At 38.7% G+C, this 23,912-nt stretch overlaps 3 protein-coding genes across 3 annotated transcripts in view; 1 reads left to right on the forward strand and 2 right to left on the reverse strand.

The window, feature by feature from the left end:
- The first annotated feature begins 2,673 nt into the window (after positions 1 to 2,673).
- svbp (small vasohibin binding protein) lies at positions 2,674 to 4,456 on the forward strand. Its single transcript, XM_077573459.1, has 3 exons — positions 2,674 to 2,763; positions 3,083 to 3,209; positions 3,297 to 4,456. Exons 2-3 carry the CDS (start codon positions 3,096 to 3,098, stop codon positions 3,381 to 3,383), a joined length of 201 nt encoding a protein of 66 aa, XP_077429585.1. The 5' UTR covers positions 2,674 to 2,763; positions 3,083 to 3,095; the 3' UTR covers positions 3,384 to 4,456.
- Positions 4,457 to 5,665: 1,209 nt separating this feature from the next.
- Positions 5,666 to 8,731, reverse strand: fbxo2 (F-box protein 2). The gene is made up of 6 exons (XM_077573707.1): positions 8,637 to 8,731; positions 7,430 to 7,487; positions 7,222 to 7,348; positions 6,223 to 6,315; positions 6,020 to 6,158; positions 5,666 to 5,939 (listed from the first exon to the last, which is right to left on the reverse strand). The coding sequence occupies exons 2-6, from the start codon at positions 7,464 to 7,466 to the stop codon at positions 5,805 to 5,807; spliced, it is 531 nt and encodes a 176-aa protein (XP_077429833.1). The 5' UTR covers positions 7,467 to 7,487; positions 8,637 to 8,731; the 3' UTR covers positions 5,666 to 5,804.
- Positions 8,732 to 9,872: 1,141 nt separating this feature from the next.
- Positions 9,873 to 23,912, reverse strand: part of LOC144056934 (integrin alpha-5-like) — a 32,537-nt gene continuing 18,497 nt past the window's right edge. The window contains exons 19-30 of the mRNA XM_077574091.1: positions 20,788 to 20,855; positions 16,692 to 16,842; positions 16,423 to 16,515; positions 15,838 to 15,917; positions 15,191 to 15,271; positions 15,011 to 15,116; positions 13,659 to 13,817; positions 13,444 to 13,545; positions 12,901 to 13,014; positions 12,015 to 12,116; positions 11,807 to 11,929; positions 9,873 to 10,763 (exon numbers count right to left, since the gene is read on the reverse strand). Coding sequence (XP_077430217.1) covers positions 10,680 to 10,763; positions 11,807 to 11,929; positions 12,015 to 12,116; positions 12,901 to 13,014; positions 13,444 to 13,545; positions 13,659 to 13,817; positions 15,011 to 15,116; positions 15,191 to 15,271; positions 15,838 to 15,917; positions 16,423 to 16,515; positions 16,692 to 16,842; positions 20,788 to 20,855 — 1,263 coding nt within the window. The 3' untranslated portion in view covers positions 9,873 to 10,679. The remainder of the gene's footprint in view (positions 10,764 to 11,806; positions 11,930 to 12,014; positions 12,117 to 12,900; positions 13,015 to 13,443; positions 13,546 to 13,658; positions 13,818 to 15,010; positions 15,117 to 15,190; positions 15,272 to 15,837; positions 15,918 to 16,422; positions 16,516 to 16,691; positions 16,843 to 20,787; positions 20,856 to 23,912) is intronic.

Consider the following 23,912-nt stretch of genomic DNA (forward strand, 5'->3'; position numbering starts at 1 on the left):
TCAGACTGGGGATCGGTGAACAGGTCCTTCGAAGGATTTATTTTGCAGAACTTTCTGGATACAGACAAGATACACTGAATCAGTGTGGTTCCTCTTGTGTGTCCAGAAATTTCTGCAAAATAAATCCTTCGAAGGACCTGTTCACCGATCTCCAGTGTGATTCAGAAAATCAACATTACGAACACGCGGAAAACTTAGGGATCATTTTCCTTCAAGATAAATACTTGTTCCCTTCCAGAGCATTGTTGGTCTCGGCTTAAGCTAGGCTAATTAATTTAGAAATAATGAAGTGTCTATTTCCAGGTGAATCTCTCAACTCCAAAAGTTCCATGCAGCATGAATTGGAATAATGAGCATTGATGTACTTTACTGTTGGAAAAGTGACACAATTCCAAAGTTTGGGCATAAATGCAGATATGTGTCATGTCATTGTCAATATGTTACGATCTGAATATGTCTCTTCCAAATGTGGATCAAATCTGATTGGTAACTGATATCTGCAAATGCAAGGGCAATGTAAACAACCCGTCAATGCAAGCTTTACGTCATGGAAATACACTGACTGGCAGGGCTGGACTGGCACCAAAAAAATTGGTCCTGGCATTTTGACATGGGCCCACCAACCTATTGTAAATTGATTAATGGGGATAGCACCGCATCTGTCCCAAAAGGCGCCGGCCCACCGACTTGTGATGTTAACACTAGAGTTTGAACTCATACCCTAAATCCCCATTTGCTATATATAAATTAGACAAAACGTAGACTGTTTCATGTACGGTTGGTAATGTGATGTGACCAGGCTTGGGGAGTAATGGAATACATGTACAGCGGTTACGTAATCAGATTACAATTTTTTTATTTTTTTTTTACTGTATTCCATTACAGTTACAGGAAAAACCATGAAATCAGATTGCAGGTACATTTATTAAAAATGGGGATTACTTCGAGGGATTGCAATTTCTACGATGACAGAGAGTGCGAAATAGGGTGAGAGACAGAGAGAGAGAGAGAGAGAGAGAGAAAACTAACTGTTTTTGCTTTGTAACAATTTATTTAAAAACATTTCCAAGATTATTTGCTGAAACTAGTTTCATAGGACAGCACAGTGCTTTTCCAAAAAGCTGCTTGTCAATCAAACGCAGCGGTCGACACAGTGACGTCTTTCACTTTGGGTTTTCTCAGAGTGCGAGGCTTTCCTGACCACCAAAACTTTCAATTACCCAGTTATCTTGCAACTGAACTTTTCTCCATGCCACATTTTACGCCCAATGGACGTATTCACTCAATCTTGAGATTTGATGAACTTGATCAAGTGTTTTCATCAAGGTCAAACAAGGAAACCTGGTTATGTCATTAATACATCTAGAAAATGCACTCTGACATATTTATATACCTGCGTATGTAGACACATTTGCTGCTGGAGAAAGTTCTGGCTTTTTGTTGATGCAAAACGCTGCAGGGGCAGTCGCTGGTCCGACGGTTGTTGGCAATGTATTTTGCAGGATATTATTCCAAGGCAGCGCACTCTCCTGCAGTCAGAGGATAAATCCAGGTAAACCGTTGGTATGCTGCACCATAAATCCTATTGTGCTGCAGCTCTGCCAGAGGGCACATATGCACACAGTCAGACTTCAACTACAAAAAAATGTCAGCCAAGTTAGTTCTGAAAAGACGTTTTTAGTTGTTCTGTGCCCAATAATGACTGTTTTTATTTCTGAAGTGATAATTATACTGTGGACCACTGTGGCTGGTGTGAAACCCACTCAAGTGCACACACTAGAAGCACTGCACGCGGACTTTATATGTTTGTGTGTATGTGAGCATTTATGTAGAATACGACAATCTGCACTTCAATCATGAAATTAATGAAAGGACACAACAAAATGCAAAAAAATATGAATAAAAAGGAAAAGTCAGACCTGTGTAATTTAAGTACTCCCCCCCCCCCCCCAACTTTAACAAACGTAAATTACAATATACAATGTATTTAAGGTAAAAAAAAATTACATTTTATATGTATAAACACTGAACATAATGTTGGCTAGGCGAATACATATCTATACATACATTCCAAAATTTATTACATTTACATTTATTTTTTCTTCACACACCACGGACTAGAATTATTTTATAGGGGGACATTGCGAAAATAGGTGCATTTAGTTTTCGTTTTGTTTTTTTTGCACTCACTCACACAAACACGCACACATAAGTGCATTTAGTAAACTGCAGATATCAGGTTCAAATGACGTCACAAGACTGACCTCTGCGTGGACTATTATGTGATGCTGACATCTTGTGGTCAATCGCAGGCAAACATTTATCAAACGAGCAAACGTTCAGGAGATACTGTAGTTCATACTTTAATATTCAAATGATTTTACCTAAGTTGAATTTTGTGAGAGTTACCATAAAAATAAAAATAAAACAGATCCGTACAGTGGAGTTTGACAGTTTAGTCATCTATGTTTCATCCAATCCTGCACCACTGACAATTAAAGCCTTGTGGCAAATGTTCGTGTAAGCTTTTGTTTTCTTATATTCGTTTTTTCTTTGTCTAGTCACCCGTGTTAAAATGTCTGATGAATAAAGTCGACATTACGCTGTGTTTACGATGAGAAAACAAGCGGAACATTTGTGTTGTGCTCAGACTCAAACTAGCCGGACTTGTTTATTTGCGACACCACCCGAACAGCTGTTCTTCATTCATCTATCGTCCACTGTCAGGCGTCACTCTTTGGATTCGTCTCAGCAAGTCTCTGTGTACGATTGCCTTTTCCTCGCCATTAATATATACGTGGCATTGTTTATCTATTAGCTGCGTCCTATCACAGTCATCGCTTTGTCCTGTATTAGTCTACGCAATTGAATGCTAGCAGGCTAACGTTAGCAAACTTGACAAATAGCGAATGCGCAAATGACTGGGCTGGCGTGAGACGTGTTTGTGTTAAGTTGATTTGGTAAATATTTCCCAGCAACAAAAGATAAGTTCGTCGTGTATAATTGTGTTTGACCAATCACAAGCTAGAGTTGTTTTCATTGTGCTTCTACGTGCTAAATAACATTATTGATGTTGTTGCAGGAAACAAATCATAATGGAACCTGCTTGCCGGAAGGACAAGCCAAAGCTGAACACGACGCCAACCAGAGGAGACAGATCCAAACAGAAGTCTGCACAGCAGGAACTCAAACAGCGACAGAGGGCAGAGGTGGCTCAGATCACTGCATCTATTTGTCATGTGATTATTATACAAACCTGTGTCGTTATTAACCATCTACTTGACTCTTGTCTTCAGATTTATGCTTTGAACAAGGTGATGACTGAGCTTGAACATCGGCAGTTTGAGACCTTTTGTAAACAGATGCAGCAACAAGGAGAATGAATTTTCTGTCCGTGCTGTCTTCAGCAGGGTTTTTTTTTTTTTCTTGGCTCAAACTGTGGCAATGGTGGTAGCCTTCTGAGCACTCACAAATTTGTGTATGCTTCGTCACCCACTGGTTCGAACAAATTCTTTTTCGGTGAAGAATTTACACGTATTATTTTGTTTTTGTTTTATGAAGTCTTATAGTAAAATGCATCACTGACAGTTTTAGGAGCAACTTCCTACTTTTAGATGGATGGATTTTCTATTCAAACACTCAATAAGAACCAAAACGAGACAATGTGTCGAACCTGTGACATTGCGGTAAAACGGTCTATTGTGGGGGGGCGGAAATAACACACAACTAAGACAAGGCTGGTCAGATAAAAGTTTTCAAGATGTCAGCTAAAGCCCTGTTCGTGTTTCGAGTGGATCCAGGATCCCCCTTCCTCCAACACATGCACACGATGGAAGACTTGAAGTTAGACAGGGTGAGGTTTTCTCTTATTCAATCAGGTTATCATGCGTCGGAAATTTTGCATGTGCCACAGATAATGGAAAACATTTGAGAGTAGTTAGCAGAGTACAATATTTTGTACACAACCATCAAATACAGTATACTGTATTAGCCTTTATTATTGTCATGATTTGGTTCCTGTGAGCGAGTATGCTCATTTATGTGTGTGGTATGGAAAGTATTTCTCTCATTGTCTGAGCAGGAGACTTTTAAGTTGAGACATCCTATTGTAGCATTTATTTTTTAACCTCGTCAACTATCGACTAAACCAGATAAAACAACCTCATCCTATAATCCAGCCTCTGTATTTTGAATGTGTTTAGGTGGTTTTGTTTTGTCATGACAGCTTGTGTTAAGATTTGTTTTTTATTTTAATAGTCTCAAACCATTTTTTTTTTTTTTTTGTGAATTACCTTGTACTCTTGTGACAAATGGCTTTAAATCAGTCATGAAAACAATGATTATGCAAACGGTGTTATGAAAGGCTCTGTATTCAATGCCAACTAACTTGTACCCGAGTTAGTGTATTAAACATGTTTTATTTTGTTAAATAAATTTTTTAAAAAAACACACACAATCCAAGTTTGTTTATTGTGGTTTTAATTAAGTTCATGTTTTCGTGTGAGTCCACATACACTGTAAAAAAAACTTTTTTTATTTTATTTACTAGCAGCTAGGGTGCCAAAAAATACTGTGAAATAACAGAAAATTATGTTCTCGTAAAAAAAAAAATGATGGTAATTTTCCGGCAGCTGGGGCGTCAGAAAAAATTAAAAAATTTTCCATAATTAAAGTACAGTTTTTAAACTATAATTTTAACAAGATTTTATGTAATTGTATTATATATGACCCCCAAAAAATTATGTGATTCATCTTTCAAAACATGGCCAATAACTAGATATTTGGTGTAAAATTGCAACATCATAATATAGCATTTTTTCCCCCTTAGAAGGCTTTCAAACAGCTTAACATTTTGACTAGTCATTCATCTTCTGATGACAGCATTAGAAGTTCAGTATTTTGCTCAAAAAAATACTTCAACATGTTCACCAAGGTGATCGAACCCACAACCTCAGGGTCACCAGACGGCCACAATTTTATTTCTCATGAAATCTATACTTGGTGGACAAATATGCACAGTGTGAACGTATTTTAACAATATATGTATTTCCAATTGAGGTTTTTTTTTTTTTTTTTGTAAAAACAAATGTATGATTTTACAGTTACAGTGATTTCCTGTTATTTTACATTTGACATGTAAAATCTGAGTTTATGTTGTAAATTAAATTATATTTTTAAAATACAGGGAAACAGTTTAAATGAAAAAGTAAAATTCTATTATATTACAGTTTGCTTGTTTTTTTTACAGCGTAGTACTCAGTGGCCATAACTGGCACAATCTGAGAGCTTGTAAAAATGTATTGTTGATTTTTATTGACAGAAATGTATATATGCAATTGATAAATTGTTGCTTTACCTACCTAAAGGTGACTACCATTATTTGAAACAAATGCATTTCTACACTATACTGTTAGCTACAATAATAAATTAACAAAATTGTTTTTAAGTAACAAAATTGACACCATTTTATTGATCTCAGATTGTACACCAATCTTTTCTTAAAAAGCGACTTAGACGTAGTCTCTTACATGCGTAGGGCACCAAATTGGTGAGGCCTGTTGGACACATCATTTCAGGCGATGAGTGTCAAAGTGGAAAACGTCTAATCAGGTCCACAATTTGGATCATTTCATAAAGTGAACTTGACAAAGATGACACATTTTGTAGTTTATTCAATCTATTTATTAGTGGTATATTTGCATAGTACTTGGAACGCCACACCGCATCGCTACCCCTTCAAAAACAGAGGCAGGTTTGACATAAGACAAAAAGTGAAATCCTCTCTCCATTTTGTTCCCCTCTGCCTACACTTGAATAGTAACAGAGCTCCCGGTAACCCTGACTCCAAACCAGCCCTCCCAGTACTTTGTGTCCTGCCCTCCGTGTTCAAAGGAGATGAACCGTAGACCGGGACCGTATTCCGAAAACGCGTGGCTGACCTGGAGATGAGACGGAAGCACAACAACACGTGACTTCGACGCAATCGTGGCCATGTTGTCGGTTTTGTGTCTCTGTTCACCTGCTTCCACGAACAGTCGTCACAGTCTGGGTCGAGAGTGACGGGTTCGGGTCTGAACTCCTGCATGACCTCGTGATTGTCATCCAGCAGACTCACGCTTATTTGGTAGGTGCAGCCGCTGTCCTGCCTGCCGCAGTACCTGCCGGATTTGTACAATATCAGTTTGCCGCTTCGAGAGGATGAGCCATTTGTTATTTTCTCACCAGTCTTCAACTGATACGACGGGTTGGGCGTCCAACTGTTCGCAAGTGAAACCTTCCTGGAACAAATCGATCACCTGTCTCTTCAGACACAGCCTAGAACGGAAAACAAGATGATTATTTATCACTCAGTTTTTGTCTCAGCTCGGGATTTTTATCCTGCTGCCTATTTAAAATGTTTCTGTAAAACCGTCTAATGCCAAATATGTCATATATATAACGTGACATTTTGAGCTCTCTATTTTATCAGTATAATAATATATATTATTTAAATTTAAACGCATGTTTTGGATCAAATACATGCACTGCACTTATAATCCTGTAGAGGGCAGTAATTTCCCATCAGCTGGCTTCCCGCCAGTGATCTTTGCGAGAGACACCTGATTAACTTTGTCAAGTGTTGAAGAAGTTGTTTTTTTTACATTTTATGAGTATATACAATGTGAAATTACCTTTGTTTCTTTTTTTTATAATACGTGTTTTAATAAAACTGTTAAATGCCAGTGTATACAATTTGAAACAACAGGTATAAAAGATCATGAAACTCTGGATCAGTCAAGTGTTATTTTATTTACAAAAATGGTTTATATGTCTGTGTATTATTTTTTTTAAGTTTGTTATGAAATTATGGATGCTAAGCATTGTAAACGGATTAAATTAATTTGATATAAATCAAAAGTCATATGTGGAGGTTGATTTTCAACAAAAAGAAAAAGAAATTGGGGGTTTGTTCGAAAGGACCAATAAAGATTCAATTTTCAAAGAATGTGAATTTTCTGTCAATTATTTCGTGTTTCAGGCTTCACAGGGTTGAAATTTGGATTACCAATCAAGTTTTTAAGACGACTTTCACATTACATTATATGATATGGAAAAAGCTGGAACAATTTGTCGACCAACGTCATTGAAGTAATTGTGCAAACATTCCAGTTGTTGTCCAGAAATGCATGTGAATATAAATAATAATAATGATAATAATCTAGATATGTAATTCACACTCACTCAAAGGAGGTTACAAAGTATTTCATCACAGCCGTATCACTGAAGTCATGTCCACAGTCTCCCGGCATGTCCTCCACCATCCACTCGCTCCCACCGTTCTCTGTCAGCTCCCAGAATTCCAGTTGCTCTGGGTGGGAAATGCACAGCCTTAAAAAAAAAAAAAAAAAGGCAAAATCTCATCCCCATTTTATAGCGGAAGGCAACTTACCTTCACCATTGGGATTCTTGATCAGATTAATGGCCATGATGTGTTAACCATGCGGCGTCTGGACAGAATGAAGAAAAAAACGATTCAGAAGATGCATTTTAATCTCATCTCCTATAGTTCAGCGTTTTCAAGCAACACTGAACTCATCTTTCTTCTACAGAAACGTGCTATTTGTGTCGTTAAAAACTTAAAAAATGTAATGAATTGATGGAGTTTAACCGCCTTAAAATAATGTATAAAACCCATCATGAAATCTTACCAGTTAATATACAAATCGATCTTTTTTAAAAATAAAAAAAAGGGAAAGTGAGTACAAATTAAGAAGAACAGATATTTTTTTCAAAACCTAAATACAGAACAAAACAAAAAGGACGATGAAAAATATATATTATTATTATTTTATAGAATTGTTACATGAAAGCGTCTTGGCTGCTTGCTGTCATTCATTTTGTGTTGATTATTTTTTTGTGATGATAAGGGGCAGATAACGCAAATTTGACTTCTTTCTATCCCCTTTCATTTCTTTTTCTTTTAAAAAGTGACAAAATAAAAAATTAAATAAAATTTGAAATTGAAATCCATACCTGTTGTGTCCTTTACCATTAGTAAAAAAAAAAAAAAAATAGTACTACTGTACTACTACATACATGTATTTTAGTAAGTTTGGCAGGAATTTCTTTACGTTTCTAATATGGGTAAAAGGTACAGTTAATACCGTACAAAACGACTACATAAATGAGTTTACTGAAAGCTGGAAAGTCAACATGGGCTGCCTGGACTGGATTATTTGCTCCTGCATTGATGAAAGCGCTAATTCCCGGCCTGCTGACTCACTGCACAACACATGGAGCAAAAGCCACCTTCTTTCCGTGTCTGAATAGGGAGCATCACAGAGGATCAGTCAGTCGTCAGGCTGACAGAAGCGATTTCAGTCAGCACAAAACCATCGCGGATGACTCACAGGCCTGCACTAGTGTACATCGACTTGTTTTTACTTGACATCAACATGACCACTTTTTTGGATGGTTGTTGACAAAAGTCTCCGCTTCACTCACGTCCTCGCCAAACTCAAAATAATCAGCTGAGTCATCCACCCTTGCTGACAGTATGCACGCGCAATACCATACGATGTATGCATACTCATACGCACTCCAGACCAGAACTCATCCATTTCTGTCTTAACATGTACAACGTCTACGGTACTCACGACTCCAAAGGACAAGTCCGGTGTTCCGTCTATTTCTCGGGACACTTGAGCTCCTCTGCAGTGAAGCGTCCTTGTGCCAGCCGGGCTTTTATTGCAAGGGTGGGGAGGGAGGGAGCAACTCAGCAGAAACACGCATGCACACCATCAGCACAAACAACTGATCAAAAAAAAAATAATTATGGAAGCAAACATAAGTGTGGTATTGTGATCATAAATAACATGCCTGGGATTCAAGATGTAACAACTAATCAAATAATAGAAAAACAAACTAAGATGCTAGGACTCTTTTATAGGTCAGAATTCTTCTCATTTAAAGATGAAATCAAGTAAAAAACTTTCTTTGCAGTAATGTTCTACGTGCACGCACAAGTCGTAAACATGAGATTCGGATTAATATTGCAATAGTGGAATAAGAATTAAATGCAGGACCATCACCTTATGAGCAGCGGCGTTTTGGGAGAAAATGTCATAAAATGGGTGAATTCATGATGACCGTAAAAAAAATAAAAACTTTTTCTTTTCTTTTTTTATAAACATACACCGAGTACGAAAGTGTATTGCATTCATGTGAATGAAAAATACTAGTGTGTTTTTCTGACTATTTTTGGGGGGAGCTTTTTTTGTGTATTTTTTTTTTTCAGTTTTTCAGATTTTTTTCCCTGTTTACTGAATTTTTTTTTTGGAGTCATTAAAAAAAAATAAAAATGAGGGGATTATTAAGAAAAAGATAAGAACAAATTATTTAAAAGAACAGAAAAAAAATATTCAGAAAAATGATTTAAACAGAAAAAAAAATATTCCGAAAAATTATTTAAACAGAAAAAAATATTCAGAAAATAAAAAAACAAACAAAAAAAAAACATATGTCCCCCCCAAAAAATGAGTCATAAAAGCAGTAGGGGTTGTTTTTTTTCCCAAGTGAATGTAACACTCTCCCGTACCCGAGCTCATCTGAGATCTACTTACGCAAAATTTAAAAAAGTGTGCTGCGGTCTGACGAGTCCACACTTCCAATTGTTTTTGGAAATCATGGACGTCGTTTCCTTCCAGCCAAAGATGAAAAAGGCCAGCCAGGTTGTTATTAGCGCAAAGTTCAAAAGCCAACCTCTGTGACGGTATGAGAGCGTGTTTAGCGCCCATGGCATGCATAACTTGCACATCTGTGAAGGCACCGTGAATGCTGAAAGGCACATACAGGCGGCACTTTTCCCTCTACCCAAGATATGTCAAATTAGGATGGGTATACAAAATGAGGCTTTATTCCGAGGCCACATAAACATCATACATTACAATAAACAACGTAAGCTCCCAATATGGGAGAGGAAATGTTCAAGTTCAACATTACAGTTTGATCAGGATTGTCCTGCAGACAGTACAGTACGACGTTTCACATAAAGACACCATGGCATAAATAACGACAGTATTATTGGTATGAAATTATTTCCTTTTAGTGACGTCAAAGAGTACCAAACTGAGACTTAAATTGTGAGCTGGACTGAGAGAGAAGAAATACCAGAGCGTTAGTGCCCTTTGTTTGTGTTTCTTGGACTGAAACAGGCCTTTAAAGGACCAGTGTGTATTATTTAGTGAGCAGGAAAAAACAAATGAACGCTTGTATCAGACGCTGACAGTAGCCTGGTTAACGAAATTGTTAATGCAACATGAAGGATTATTTTTGATTTTTGTAGTTGAGTGTAATTTGATTTTTAAAATGTTATGCCTGTACAATCTCCATCCATCCCATTTCTGAAGCTGAATGTAACGGAACCGCGTGGTCAAAAGTCAGGTGAGACAGACATATTGAGCCTCCTTTCAAAATTGGTTCCATCTGAAGAATATCCATATCACATTGATGGAACAAAATGATACGTCTTCAACAGCAGTGCACCGTCAACTGCACGCCCTCCTCATATTTTAGTGCAGCACCAGGTAACGCGTCGTCCAGTGATCCAACACCCGTCGAGATGTCCTGCTCGTCCTTTCAACGTCTCATTTAATAATTTAGGCATTTGATAATATTTCTGTTTGCGCTCCATCTTGGATTCAGGCTTCTGAGGATGCCTGCGGTCTGAGCTGGGCCTTTTCCATGGTGGTACCGTATGGATCGGACCTTTTGAAGAAGCCCATCTGAAGGGATACATAATGACAACAAATCAACACGTTTGTTTGATTGCAAACAAAATATAGGCTTGGATCAATAATATTGCCTAGCACCTAAATTGGGTTGTTATAAAGAATTATGTTACAGTCAAAACATTCCGTATACGAGTGAAAAGTAAATGTCATAAAAAAAATCATTCAAACCCCAAAACGGATAAATACATTTTTTAATACTTTGTCCTTCACTCCCAAAAACGTTTTTATACCTGTTTTCTGTTTTTGTTTTTTTTACTAGAGCATACAGAAGGCTTTGATACCGCTTCTGACCTGAAGAGGTTGCCTAAAGCGATGGTCGTTATTACAAAAAAATGGCCAATAGGTGTCAGCAGAGTATAAGAGATCAGCCAGGGCCATGTTGCAAAAAGCTCTTTTTGACAGTGTTTTCAACAGGTTTGTGAATAATGATGAAACTTAGCTATATTCTAATGCTAATTGCTGCAAAAAGAAAACGCATACAAATATTCAAAACATTTATTTAAAAAAAAAAAAGGGACTAATCTTTCTTTTGTATGTTCACACGTGTCGACACAATATTCTGTGAACCTTGCAAAATCAGTCAAAATCCAGCAAAACAGCCGGGAGCGAAGGGGGTTGCTTCAGTGAAAACGGCTGGGAGTGAATGAGTTAATATTGCCTATCAGTTCAATTCAGTCAGTTCCGTGTGTCTGCAACTAAACGATACGGTATCTCACAAAAGTGAGCACACCCCTCCGATTTCTGAGGAGAAAAAAATGACAACTTGTGCTCAATTTGGACATTTTCACTTTGAGGTGTGCTCACTTTTGTTGCCAGGGGTTTAGCCATTAATGGATGTATTTTGAGGCAGCACTAAATTTACACTCTTCCATAAGCCGCAAAGTGATGACTTTTCATTGTGTCAACTACCATTGAAAAGTTGTAGGGCAGACTATATATCAACTCACAATGTGCTATTTGTACAGAATCTTCTTGAAAATCAAAAGTTCAAAATGAGGTTCGAATTGGATGTTTTATAAATAAGAGTTTGTTACCTTGTACAGCAGATATATGAGCAGTGCGAGTAAAAGCAGCCCGGCTAGAACGGCGAGGATGATGATCCACACCGGAACGTAGAACAGGTTGTCGGCTTTATTCCACAGCACTGACGTCGCCACCTGAACAACAGAAAGTCATCTCCCGTTTAGTCAAGCCCGTCACAAATAACACTCTCACAAGCGTGAACAAAAGAAGCTGGCTGACCTTTTTGGATCCAGATTGTTTGGATTTTGGAAGAATAGAATATGGCATCTTGTCCACAGTGAACTGAACAGAACACTCCAGAACATACTGTTTGTGGGCCCTCTGACAACAAGCAGAGAAGAAGCACATGAACACAGAAACGGTCTCGTGATGGCAAAATGAAGCTTCATGAAGCACTTGTGATATATTTTTCTCCTCTAGATGGTGCCATAGGTTTAAAGGTAAGACTAGTGCAATGGAAACGGATTACATTTCTACTGCATCTTTAAACAAAGAGTGCTGTCTGGCGATGGACAAACGAAGCTTCATGAAGCACTTGTGATAATCTTGACTCTTAAAGACGGCCCTCTTGGTTTAACAATGCAGTGAAAATGTAATTCATTTCCATTGCACTAGTCTTATTTTTAGACCAAGGGCACAATCTAGAGGAGAAAAAAATATATCACAAGTTTATTGCACTTGCAATATTTTTTGACCCCTCTAGATGGCGCCGTTGGTTTATTGATGCAGTAGGAATCTAATCAATTTCCATTGCATCTTTAAAATAAATAGGGGCTAACAACGGTTTTGTTTTGTTTTGTTTTGTTTTGTTTTGTTTTGTTTTGTTTTGTTTTGTTTTGTTTTGTTTTGTTTTGTTTTGTTTTGTTTTGTTTTGTTTTGTTTTGTTTTGTTTTGTTTTGTTTTGGAGTGAGTCTTTATTGCACAGTGTAAATTTGTATTTGTATACAAAAGTAAAACAATTCAAAAGGCATCTAGTGATGATGCATTAAATACAGGGTGAGGTCTCACACTTTCCACCAGAGGGCAGTATAATCGGTCTTTAGGTTTTCGTCATAGATTCTCCACATGAAGGCTCATAATTCGGTGCTGAGGAAGTTGTGCTCACCTCGAGGAAAGTCTCAGCCCAAAGCCTGGAGCTAACGCTCAGGATGACGCTGGCTCCTCTCTCCAGCTGCCCGATGTTACACTTAAGCCGCCAGCACTCCACAGTAGAGCAGGTCTGTGACAGGACACATAACCCATGCGGGCATTCAACAATACTGGACTTTTATTTATTCCGTCTCATAATGGAATGGCTTCAATGGCTTCTCGTCACACAAGTGAATTATAAAAAGATGTCTTCTCTCTTTGGCGACATCTTTAATGTGGTTGAACGACATAAAAGATGGGCAGTCTAAAAACAGACGTCATGTCATGTAGGATGCGCAACAAACAGACCACTAAACCACCGAGATAATTCACTTCCTCAACACAGCAGGCAGCAGCCAATGTGGACCAGGGCTCATTATATTACCATTTCCTGTGTTAATCTCATGCAAATTCAAATACTTAGAAGCTTTGCACTGTACTTCCCTCCTGCAGTGTGTATATATATATATATATATATATATATATATATATTATTTATTTATTTATTTATTTAAATCACCAAGTTTCCTTGTCCAGCCATGGGACCTTTGACCTCCCGCTTGTGAATATGATGCTCCAAGCCGGATTTCAGAGATGAGGGACTCGAAGCCGGAGACTGAAGCTGTGTGTACAAATGCATGAAGAGTCATTGGCAGAACCAGGAAGTGCCTACCGTACATACAGCACAGTTTAAGACCGAGGCGTATATTTTGCTTCGGTCTAGCCATTTCTCACTTTGAGTTTCAGTGCATTCAGGGTGTGTTCGGAGGAGCAGCTGAGTGGCCCCTCAGTCAGCACCTCCACGGGGTAGAGCAGGTCGTGGCTGTGAGCCCTGAGAGGACATCGCACCTCTAATGTGGACTGGCTGACAATACTGGGGCCGTTGTTGACCAGCTGAGAAGAAAAAAAAAGTCATTGTGAACCATTAACCTAAATACTCACAGATGGCTGCAGTTCAGTATTTGTAAACAAGCAGTGACTACAATGATAGTCCGTTTAGTTAATCATACACATTTACCTCCAAAAGTATTGGAACAGTGAGGTCAATTCATTTAACATTTTGGTAAAAAAGACGATTATGAGACAAGATCCATATCTTTGCTTTACAATATTTTTAACAAAAGTATTGGAGCATGTGACTTGCAGGTAGGGCTGGGCGACATATTAATTTTTTGAATTAATTACAGTGTTTTGTCGTGGAGGATTAAAAAAAAATTAGAACATTGATGTTTCTATAATAATAATAATAATAATAATAATAATAATAATAATAATAATGTAAAATGGGGAAAAGGTAGTGTGTGTGGCCCAATTTAGCCTATTACATTGATTATTCAAACAACGAGCACTTAATGTCTATTCTCAGTTTCAGAATTGGATTAGACTACATTTATGTTCGTTGGTGGTATAAACAACATGAAAACCAATATTAAAAAAAAAATTTAAAAAATTGCCCTAAATATCAAACTTTTTACATTTAGATTTACAACTAACATGAGCACCGTAAAAATTCCGTATGGCCGAAAAAACAAGCAGTTGTGCAGATGAGAGACGTTGGATTCACTGCACAAACATTAGCAAGAAACAGTCAGAAGAAGAAAGAAACCACAAGTGTATTAGTAGCAGTCATCAAACGGGTTGCCAAAGGAGAACTGCAGAAGCTGATGACAGAAACTTTGTGAGAGCTGTGAAGAAAGACCCGGAAACAACTGGTAGTGATCAGCAACGACCTTCAGCAGGCAGGAATGAAAGTATTACATGTTCGCCGGAGACTTTTTGAACAAAACTACAGAGGCAACAGGCCAAGATGGAAAACGGTTGCTTCCAAAAAGAAATGGCTGGAATTTAAATCAAATTCCTCATTGTTCCAATACTTTTGGAGGGGAGTATTTTACAACACGAATTCTTCATGAAAAATGTATTGAAAATGTATGTGATATAATTCTATAATTTACAAAGTTTTTATAAAATTTAAAATCGATTAAGCTATTCTCAATTCTCTAAAAACAAATCCGGACTTTACAATTCATTAATTTTGAGACAGATTCCCACCATTTTTTCGGGCTAAAAATTGTGAGACACGGTACCTCATAGACCTGTTGGAGTTCGGGGCCGATGTCTTGCTCGTCCGTCAGACTCTGACTAACACTCCAATTGGGGAGAGGGAGAAAGATTTTTTCTGGCCGGGAAACCCTGAAACAAATGATGTCAAAGTTTGGTGCCAGCCCAAGTAGAAGACACAAAAGACGAATTTCGAGACGTCTCACCCCTGCAGAATGACATTAGCCAGTGCAGCGACCTCCAACTCCAACAGAACGACTTCACTCTCAGAGTTATTTGCATTTTTACTAGCAGACACATAAGCAGAGGAATATTTTAGAGCCTCACAGATATTCGCTGCCTGATAAAACAAGGAATTACGATACAGTGATCAAATGACAGTTAATCGAAAGAGGAAATGTATCTGGGTCATTTTCATATAAATAATGATAAAGACGTACCCCACCGAACTTCATTTAGAAAAATAATTGCGTTGATGAAGTATTGAAATGATTAGGAGTTGTTGTCATTCAAATTATATATTATATAGGAAAATTATCTCATTTTTCCTTTTCAACAGAGGTGGCAAATGCATGTCCAGAAAGTAAAAACCCTGCTTGGCTTTAGCCCCTGAAGCTAGCTAGCTAGCTAGCGCCCTAAAAGGTAAACAAGCACCATCGAAGCTAGCTAGCTAGCTAGCATCCGAGGCTAGAGCAAAACTGTGGCAGCTCGGGTTTTTTCACTTTCTGGACCTGGATTTGCCACCTCTGCTTTTCTATGAAAACTACGACAAATGCATCTTAGTGGGGTTCTTTTACAAATGGCTTGTGTTTGTCACTCAAGCCTAATTATGTTGAAAAAAGGGACCACCTACCTTCTTAATTGGAGCTCAAACTGTACAGTGTTATGATTGTCTGTGAGTCTGGGAATAGTAAACCGCAGACCTGCCCAAAACTAGGGGGGGGGGAAATATGTGATTAATTGCAGAATGGAATGCCACACAGCAACAATAACAACAACAAAAAGATACCTTACACGTTGCTATGTTGCATTAGCTCATTACTAGACACCAGAAACTGTTCTACAGTGCATTTTCTAATTGTTCTGTTAAGTCAAAATAAATGCCTTTTAAATTTAACACACCACAAAGAGTGTTGCAAACATTCTTGCCAAATTGGAATGATTAAAAAAAAGAAAAAGGAAAAAAAAAATCAGGCAAGCCTGTCTCCGCTCACAAACCAAGACGGTGTGTCAAAAAATGGATACTGTTTACACCAAAAAATAAATAAATAGTCCAACCCTATGCACATTTTCAGCAATTACAGCTTGCATCCAATCATAAACAGAGACCATGGGCCTTTTTCTGGTTTCTATGCTCTTTCTGTTTTAAATCAGTTTTATGTCACGGCAGTGTAAAAACAGTGTTAGTTCTCTCTGCTATAAATAAATGAGTTCTTACACTGGTGCCAGGTTTCATGGGGTTTCCCAGATCGCATATGAGGAAGCGGGTCTCGTTTTCTGCCTCATAGCTGCACGTTAGCTGAGTCAGACTCTGGAACGCACCCAAAGACAACAACCCTTCAACTTGTGTGGTCACTTTTCACTCATCAATTTAGTGTTAGAGATGCCATAATGATCACACCGTATTGAATTGTTAAGAAAAAGTTGCATTTAACCTCTTCTAGGTTGAGCAAATATGTAGACTGCATCATACATCGTCTTTCTCACCGCATTGTTGCGCGTTATCCCGCTGTAGTCGGCCTCTCTGGGAAGCCGTACGTAGAGCTCCGCCTCGTACGCTCCGCCTTCTCCCTCGTTTTTGGCACTGAAGGTGAGGCTCAGGGAGTTTTCGTCACCAAGGTAAACTTCTTTTCTGTCACTGGGCGGCGGGAAGTGAAAACACGTTCTCATCAATTCCAAATCATTCTCATTGTATTATTTCTCAAACACACACACACATACGTCTATATATATATATATATATATATATATATATATATATATATATATATATATATATATATATATATATATATATATATATATATTAGGGGTGTTGGATTCGGCAATATATCGCGATATTACAATGCGTAATTCCCGAATCGATTCGATATGCAGCCGAATCGATGTTTAAACATCAATTTTTTAAATGGAAATATTCAACAAAATGTCTTACTTTGGGTTAGGGTTCACACTTTAAGCATGGAAGACTGTTATATTAATGGAACATTAAGCCTTAATATTTTATTTCAATGCTGTTCAAACATGAAACCGATTGCAACCCGTGTGTTGAATACTCACAGTTATAAGCCTGAAGTTTCAGATGAATAAATGCAAATTCTTACAAATCTTACAGTGTACATTTACAAGTTGTTGTTCTGATTAGTATTTTTCTAAATTTGAGTAAAAATCGCAATAATCAACTTATAGATTCGTATCGGGATTAATTGTATCGAATTGAATCATGACCTATGAATCGTGATACGGATCGAATCGCCAGGTATTCTGCAATTCACACCCCTAATATATATATATATATATATAAGAAATATATAAGAAGAAAAAACATATACTCAAAGATATTAAAAATCGTATAAAAAATAAAAATATAACCTATATACATATTCACTTTTTTTTTTTTATTGGTACCCTCCTATCCAAGCAAAAATTCTCTCAGACCCTCCACATCCTGGTCACCACCTCTTCCAGCTCCTTCCCTCATGTAGGTGCTATCAAACTCTGCACACGAAAACCAGCAGGCATTCCAATAGCTTTTTCCATCAATTCTTCAAACTGTTGATTCAAAATTCCATAGCTCACTGTACTTCCTTGACACCAGTTACTTCTTATTAGCTGGTGCTTTGGCCATCTTGTGGCATCTGAGGACATTATTTTTTAAAAAAAAAACTGCCTTAGATCTCCACAAAGTGTTGGAAACCCACAGAAATGGCATCATCCAGCCAAGCAAAAAACATAGACAGACACAACCAAAAAGATGAACTCTTTGGTTAAGATGAAATAAAATTTAGCCTTGCGCTAAATGCTTCCTTTTTTGAGTTAGTGAGTCACGTCCCCTAAAAAACCACTGCACGCTCCCCCACTGCTGTTCATTTGAAGCCAGAACCTGAAGAAGTAAATGTAAAATGTAATGAAAAGCAGAGATCCAAAGTCCTCACAATTGGTCTTTGTGAGACGCGATCCCCAGAGACCACTTAAATGCAGAACTGTCCATGACCGGCCGGGGAAATGACCCTCATCTGATCACGGCCATTTGTCTCAGGAAACTCACTCCACCTTCTCGTGCATGTTAACAGCGATGCCCGTTGTGTGCAAAAACACACTTTGCAAACGTGTGATCAATCCCATCGCACGCTCCAACTTTCCCCCAACAGCACATTCGGGTTTCTATTGAGTCACCAGACCAGAAAAAAAAAAAAAGTCTGGTTGAGGTTCAAAAATCAGGGTTCCTCTTTGATTTCACATTTCCTTCATCCCTTCCCCCTCTCTGCAAAAGGGTCTGAACACAGCGGCCCCCTTGCAAGGTAAGACCACCAGATGAATTGAATTAGGCCACGCAAAGGAAGTAACGCTGATACGATCACACCGTATCGATGCTCAGAATGGGCAAAAAAAAAAAGCGGCCAGTGGTTTGTTCACAACCCAAAAGTTTGCCAGCTCTTGTGAAGGTATTTTTTATTCCGTTAAATGATTTCAATGTGGTCCCATGACAGCTATGACAGATGATATACTGTACGGACATGGTGGGAACATTTTGGGATCTGATTGTGTTTCTTCAGCAAAGAGAAATGGTGCGACCGTGTGGTTTTATAGGCCCAAATACAATGAGAGTTTGTTTGTTTGTCTTTTCAGAAACTTGGCTGAGAGAGCGACAAATGTATGGCTGGATATGAGCTTGTGTGCGTGTGTGTGTCATCGTCTCCATTCATCCATCCATTTTCTATGTTGTTGTTCCAACAATTCCGTTTTTTGCAGTGTATTTCTTTTGTACTTTTTTTCCCCTTTGCATGGTTTAGAGCAAAAAGCAACAAATATTCTTATCATTATGCTTGTTTGTCTTGCCGGTGAAATAACTTTTGCATACAGTGCTGCCAAGCCAAAAGCACTGTATGCATCCTGTGTTTTCCTGGCCATTCGGCCATGTTTGAATTATTATTCTCCGCAGTGCACTACCAGTCCAAATCGACCGTGACTATGTTTAAAAAAAAAATCACATTTGATTTATATGGCACTTTTAAATGCTAAAAATTAGGGATGTTTGATAGCTCTTTTATCAGACCGATACAAGTACTCAACTCTTGAGTAGTCACCAATATTCCATCCATCCATCCATCCATTTTCTTGGCCGCTTTTTCCTCACAAGGGTCGCGGGGGTGCTGGAGCCTAACCAATATTCCAATATATAATTTTTACTTAAAATTCCAAGAAATTAAGGGCAATTTTCTACTATTCAAATTTCTAGCATATGATCGTAAAACGAAGAGGGTATCCTCGACCGTTGCGTTGAGTACCGATACCTTGAAATAAGGTTGGCTACCGACCAGATACATAAACTGCCTAACAGAGATAAAAACAGGCAAATAAAAAAGTAACAAGTATACAGAAACCCACCTCTTTCCCATCACCACATATAAACACACCCATATGAAGACACAGACGCGGCAGTGAAGTATTAAGTTTTAAAAACCATTAACTTATTCGTACATGTGGGAATGTAAGATAACACATATGGACAAAGTCCTTCAAAAAATGTATGGATGGATGGATGGATGGTTGGTTGGTTGGGTGGATGATGGAGGGATGGATGGATGATGGTGGATGATGGATGGATGGATGGGTGATGGATGGTTGGATGAATGGATGAATGGATGGATGGGTGATTGATGATGGATGGATGGGGTATGGGTGGATGGATGATGGATGGATGGATGATGATGATGTACAGGTGGATGGGTGGATCTATGGCTAATGGATGGATGGTTGGTTGGTTGGTTGGATGATGGATGGATGGATGGATCATGGTTGGATGATGATGGATGGATGGATGGTTGGTTGGTTGGTTGATTGGTTGGGTGATGGAGGGATGGATGGATGATGGTGGATGATGGATGATGGATGGGTGATGGATGGTTGGATGAATGGATGAATGGGTTATGGATGGATGGATGGCTGATGGATGGATGGTTGGATGCATGGATGAATGGATGATTGATGGATGGATGGATGGATGGCTGGATGGATGAATGAATGGGTTATGGATGGATGGATGGCTAATGGATGGATGGTTGGATGAATGGATGAATGGATGATTGATGGATGGATGGATGGATGGCTGGATGGATGAATGAATGGGTTATGGATGGATGTATGGCTAATGGATGGATGGTTGGTTGGTTGGATGATGGATGGATGGATCATGGTTGGATGGTTGGTTGGATGATGGTTGATTGGTTGGATGATGATAGATGATGGATGGATGAATGGATGAATGGATGATGGATGATTGATGATTGATGGATGGGTGGATGGATGGATTATGGATTATGGATGAATTAATTATAGGATGATGATGGATGGAAGGATGAATGGATGTTAGATGGATTATGGATGGATTGGTTTTGGGCATCTGAGTTGCAACCTAAAAGCATACCCAAACTCACACCGTTTTGTACGATGCTATTTAGCCAGTGAAATTCATAGCTGGAGAAAAACTTGCCCTTGGATGGATGATGGATGGATGGTTGGTTGGATGATACGTGAAGTATGTTGAGTTAGGTAAAGTAATAGAAAGGTGATTTCCTCTCACCCATAAACAGCCAACTTCAGATCAGGGACACAGATGTTGTCGTCTCCACAATCCAGTTGAATCTGGGCCTAAGAACACAGCGGTTGCGGGGGATTACATATATTGTGTGGGAAAAACGGATATATACAGAAAAGCTTTTAAGGAAGTGTATGTTTACAGACACCAGTAGAGTAGAATCATGGTTTAATGAAAGAATTGTGAGGATAAAGTCTACACACCGTCAGCTAAATACGACATGCAACCGCCACAATCCAAAAAGCTGTCGGGGGGGGGGGCGCACGTCTTTCATGTTGGCACGATGAGAGCAACGCGCTCATGTGGGAAACACAATTTGAGGAATAGAGACAATAGGACCAAGGATACGGAGCAGGAAAGATGATTGCAATGTAAACAATTATGACATTTTTGAGGGAAAGATAATCGTAAGCATAACATTCATATTTCACAGAATTGAAAGGATTAATTTGTTTTAAGGTTTTACATGACAGACGTCTTGGAAAAACTAAGCGAACTTGAATGTCATTTGATTTGACTATAGACTGCCTTTCATTCCCTTTTCTTTATTTTGCTGTTTTTCCGCCAGCCATCCGTCTCCGTGCCGGACTTTACTGTTATTGTTACCCTCTTCTCTCCAACATATGGGAGACATTAGATTCCAAAAGAATGTTACACAGGCCAAAGAATCAGCCTGGCAATAGTTAAAATTGTCTAAGGGAAGATTCACTTTCAAGTCTCTGGTTTTATTTGCGCTCAAGGATATTGGCCATTTAACACCAACTTCTTACACTTTGCAGACGGGCCGTGTTCGCCACAGGCTCAACAGACTGATGTATATGACCGAACAATCTGGAACATTTGCTCTGCTTTTTTTTTTTTTTTATTATTGGATTATTTTCAAGGACTAGGACTCGCGTTACATATGATGTGATCCGTCTCTGGCTGCATGAATCGGTCAAAAGTTGTTAAAAAAAAATGTCTGTGACACAATGAGAAACAGTTGGACAAGAATCACATGAAAATGTTGTCTGATGTACAAATTGCTCGGGCTCACTGAGAGTTTCGTGGCTGACTTCTAAGCACTTTACATTCCCACTTGGTGACCATGTGAATGTGTTAATAGATGGATGCACGCATACATGGCAGTCGTCCATAAACTGCATAGACATTTTAAAAGCATTTGTCTGTGTGTCCTGGGGAACATGACTTCATATGCGACTTTTGCAACATTTCATGGCTTAACAATGTTGAATCGGTGCCAGGTTGTATTGCATTAAAACATATAAATACCTGGCTCAGATGTCTTCAATTTCATCCCTTATTTAAAGGCAGACGAGCCTTGAGGGGCCACTCTTAGACCAAATGTTTATATGAGACACAGCTGTTCATTTTCGTTCTTATTTGTGAATTTCCTCTTAATTGTTGTGTGTGCATAATAGTGCCTGGAATCCTACCCCAAATCTACATTTGCATATTCCCCGAAGCAACCCCCTTCGCTCCCGGCTGTTTTACTGGATTTTGACAGATTTTGCAAGGCCCACAAAATATTGCGCTCTATTGCTATAAAAACATGGAACCTACCAGAAGAAGGAATATAGTCTCTTCTTTCATCAGGAAAAAAAATACATTTCTATCTGTTTCCGTTTTTCAGCAATTAGCATTAGATTATAGCTAAATTTAAACATTATTCACAAATCTGTTTAAAATGTATACTCTGCTGCCACCTACTGACCGTTTTTGTAATAAAATTGCTTTAAGAGACCTTTTCAGGTTGAGGCTGCATCAAAGCCTTTTGTGTGCTCTAGCATTGGGGGGGGGGGATATTTGAAAAAAACGTATAAATACGTTTTTGGTCATGGCACATTTGAAATAGAACGTTTTTATTTATAAGTTTGGGGGTCATCGAAAAATCTGATTTGATCATGATAAATGGTTATGTAGCACTTTAACTACACTATATATTGTCCACCAAAACTCACTTTTTTAAAAACAAATCGAGTGTAAAAGACTGCATGCGTTGGACGTGCTAACGCATCCGCTTCAACCTATGGAAAGCCTTTCCTTTCTAGTCTAAAATAACTTTAGCCTCCAATAACAGAAATCTGAGTGTATTTTTTTTTTTTGCTTTTGGTAAAGTTTTAAATCCATCCGTGTTGTCCATCCATGCCGTGTCGGTCGCACTAGCTAGCTAGCGCTAAGCTAACCTAGGATGTTGAATGTCTTAACATTCATACATTTTGATGAAATACAGCTCAAGTCCAAGTGTGGCCCCGTTTGCACTCTGTCATTAGCGTCCTTAGTCATAAGCACAGCCAGCACTGATCTTGCAGTAAGTACGCACTACAGGGTAATATAAGAATAGTCATTAAAGTGCATTGCTACACAAGTGCCACAATGTTTAAAATCTGAAATGGATGGAACATGAAAAATAGTTTCATCCACAGGTGAGTCTTGGATTTGCGTGGCTGTGGAATGGTCCGCTGTCAAGCATCATGCTAATGTTGAAAAGTAGCGTAGCGTAATGTGTTAGCTCTCGATTACGGACACCAGACCATCGATGGTTTGTGTGCTTTTGATCAGTGATAAATGGATTTGAACGCTGTCATTCCTTTTCAAGTGAAAATATGCCAGAACAAACGACCGAACAGATGACTGCGTTCCCTTTTCGGCTTCCCAGGCTTTCGCGTGTTCAACATAAAATAACAAGCCCATGATGCGACGCGCGCGCTCACGTCACATGCACGGATCACCTCATGTCACATGTAACACACGTGCATGTGCGCACACTCCGCCTTTCGCCTCACGGAGGAGAGCGCTGGCAACATGTACGAGCAAACCACATCCAGATGTCTCAAAACATGGCGCCACCCCCACCCAAACGCAAGTGTCAGTTCTTCTTGTGTGTCTTTGTACAACCAAAGTCCTCCATAAACCTTCATCATATGCTCAGAGGGGACACAAAGTCCAGTAATCAGCTCTTGCCCTATTGGGGTTGACCCTAAACCTCGAACCATATGGGGCTTCACAACTATAAAGGGGGTTGTGCGTTTAATGTCAGCTTCAAAATGGTTGCCAGTAACCTCCGTCTTTGCTATTTGAAATTCGCTTAATTGCAAACATTGGGAGAT

The sequence above is a fragment of the Vanacampus margaritifer genome, chromosome 8 (assembly GCF_051991255.1).
Source record: "Vanacampus margaritifer isolate UIUO_Vmar chromosome 8, RoL_Vmar_1.0, whole genome shotgun sequence".
Classification (NCBI taxonomy): Eukaryota; Metazoa; Chordata; class Actinopteri; order Syngnathiformes; family Syngnathidae; genus Vanacampus; species Vanacampus margaritifer.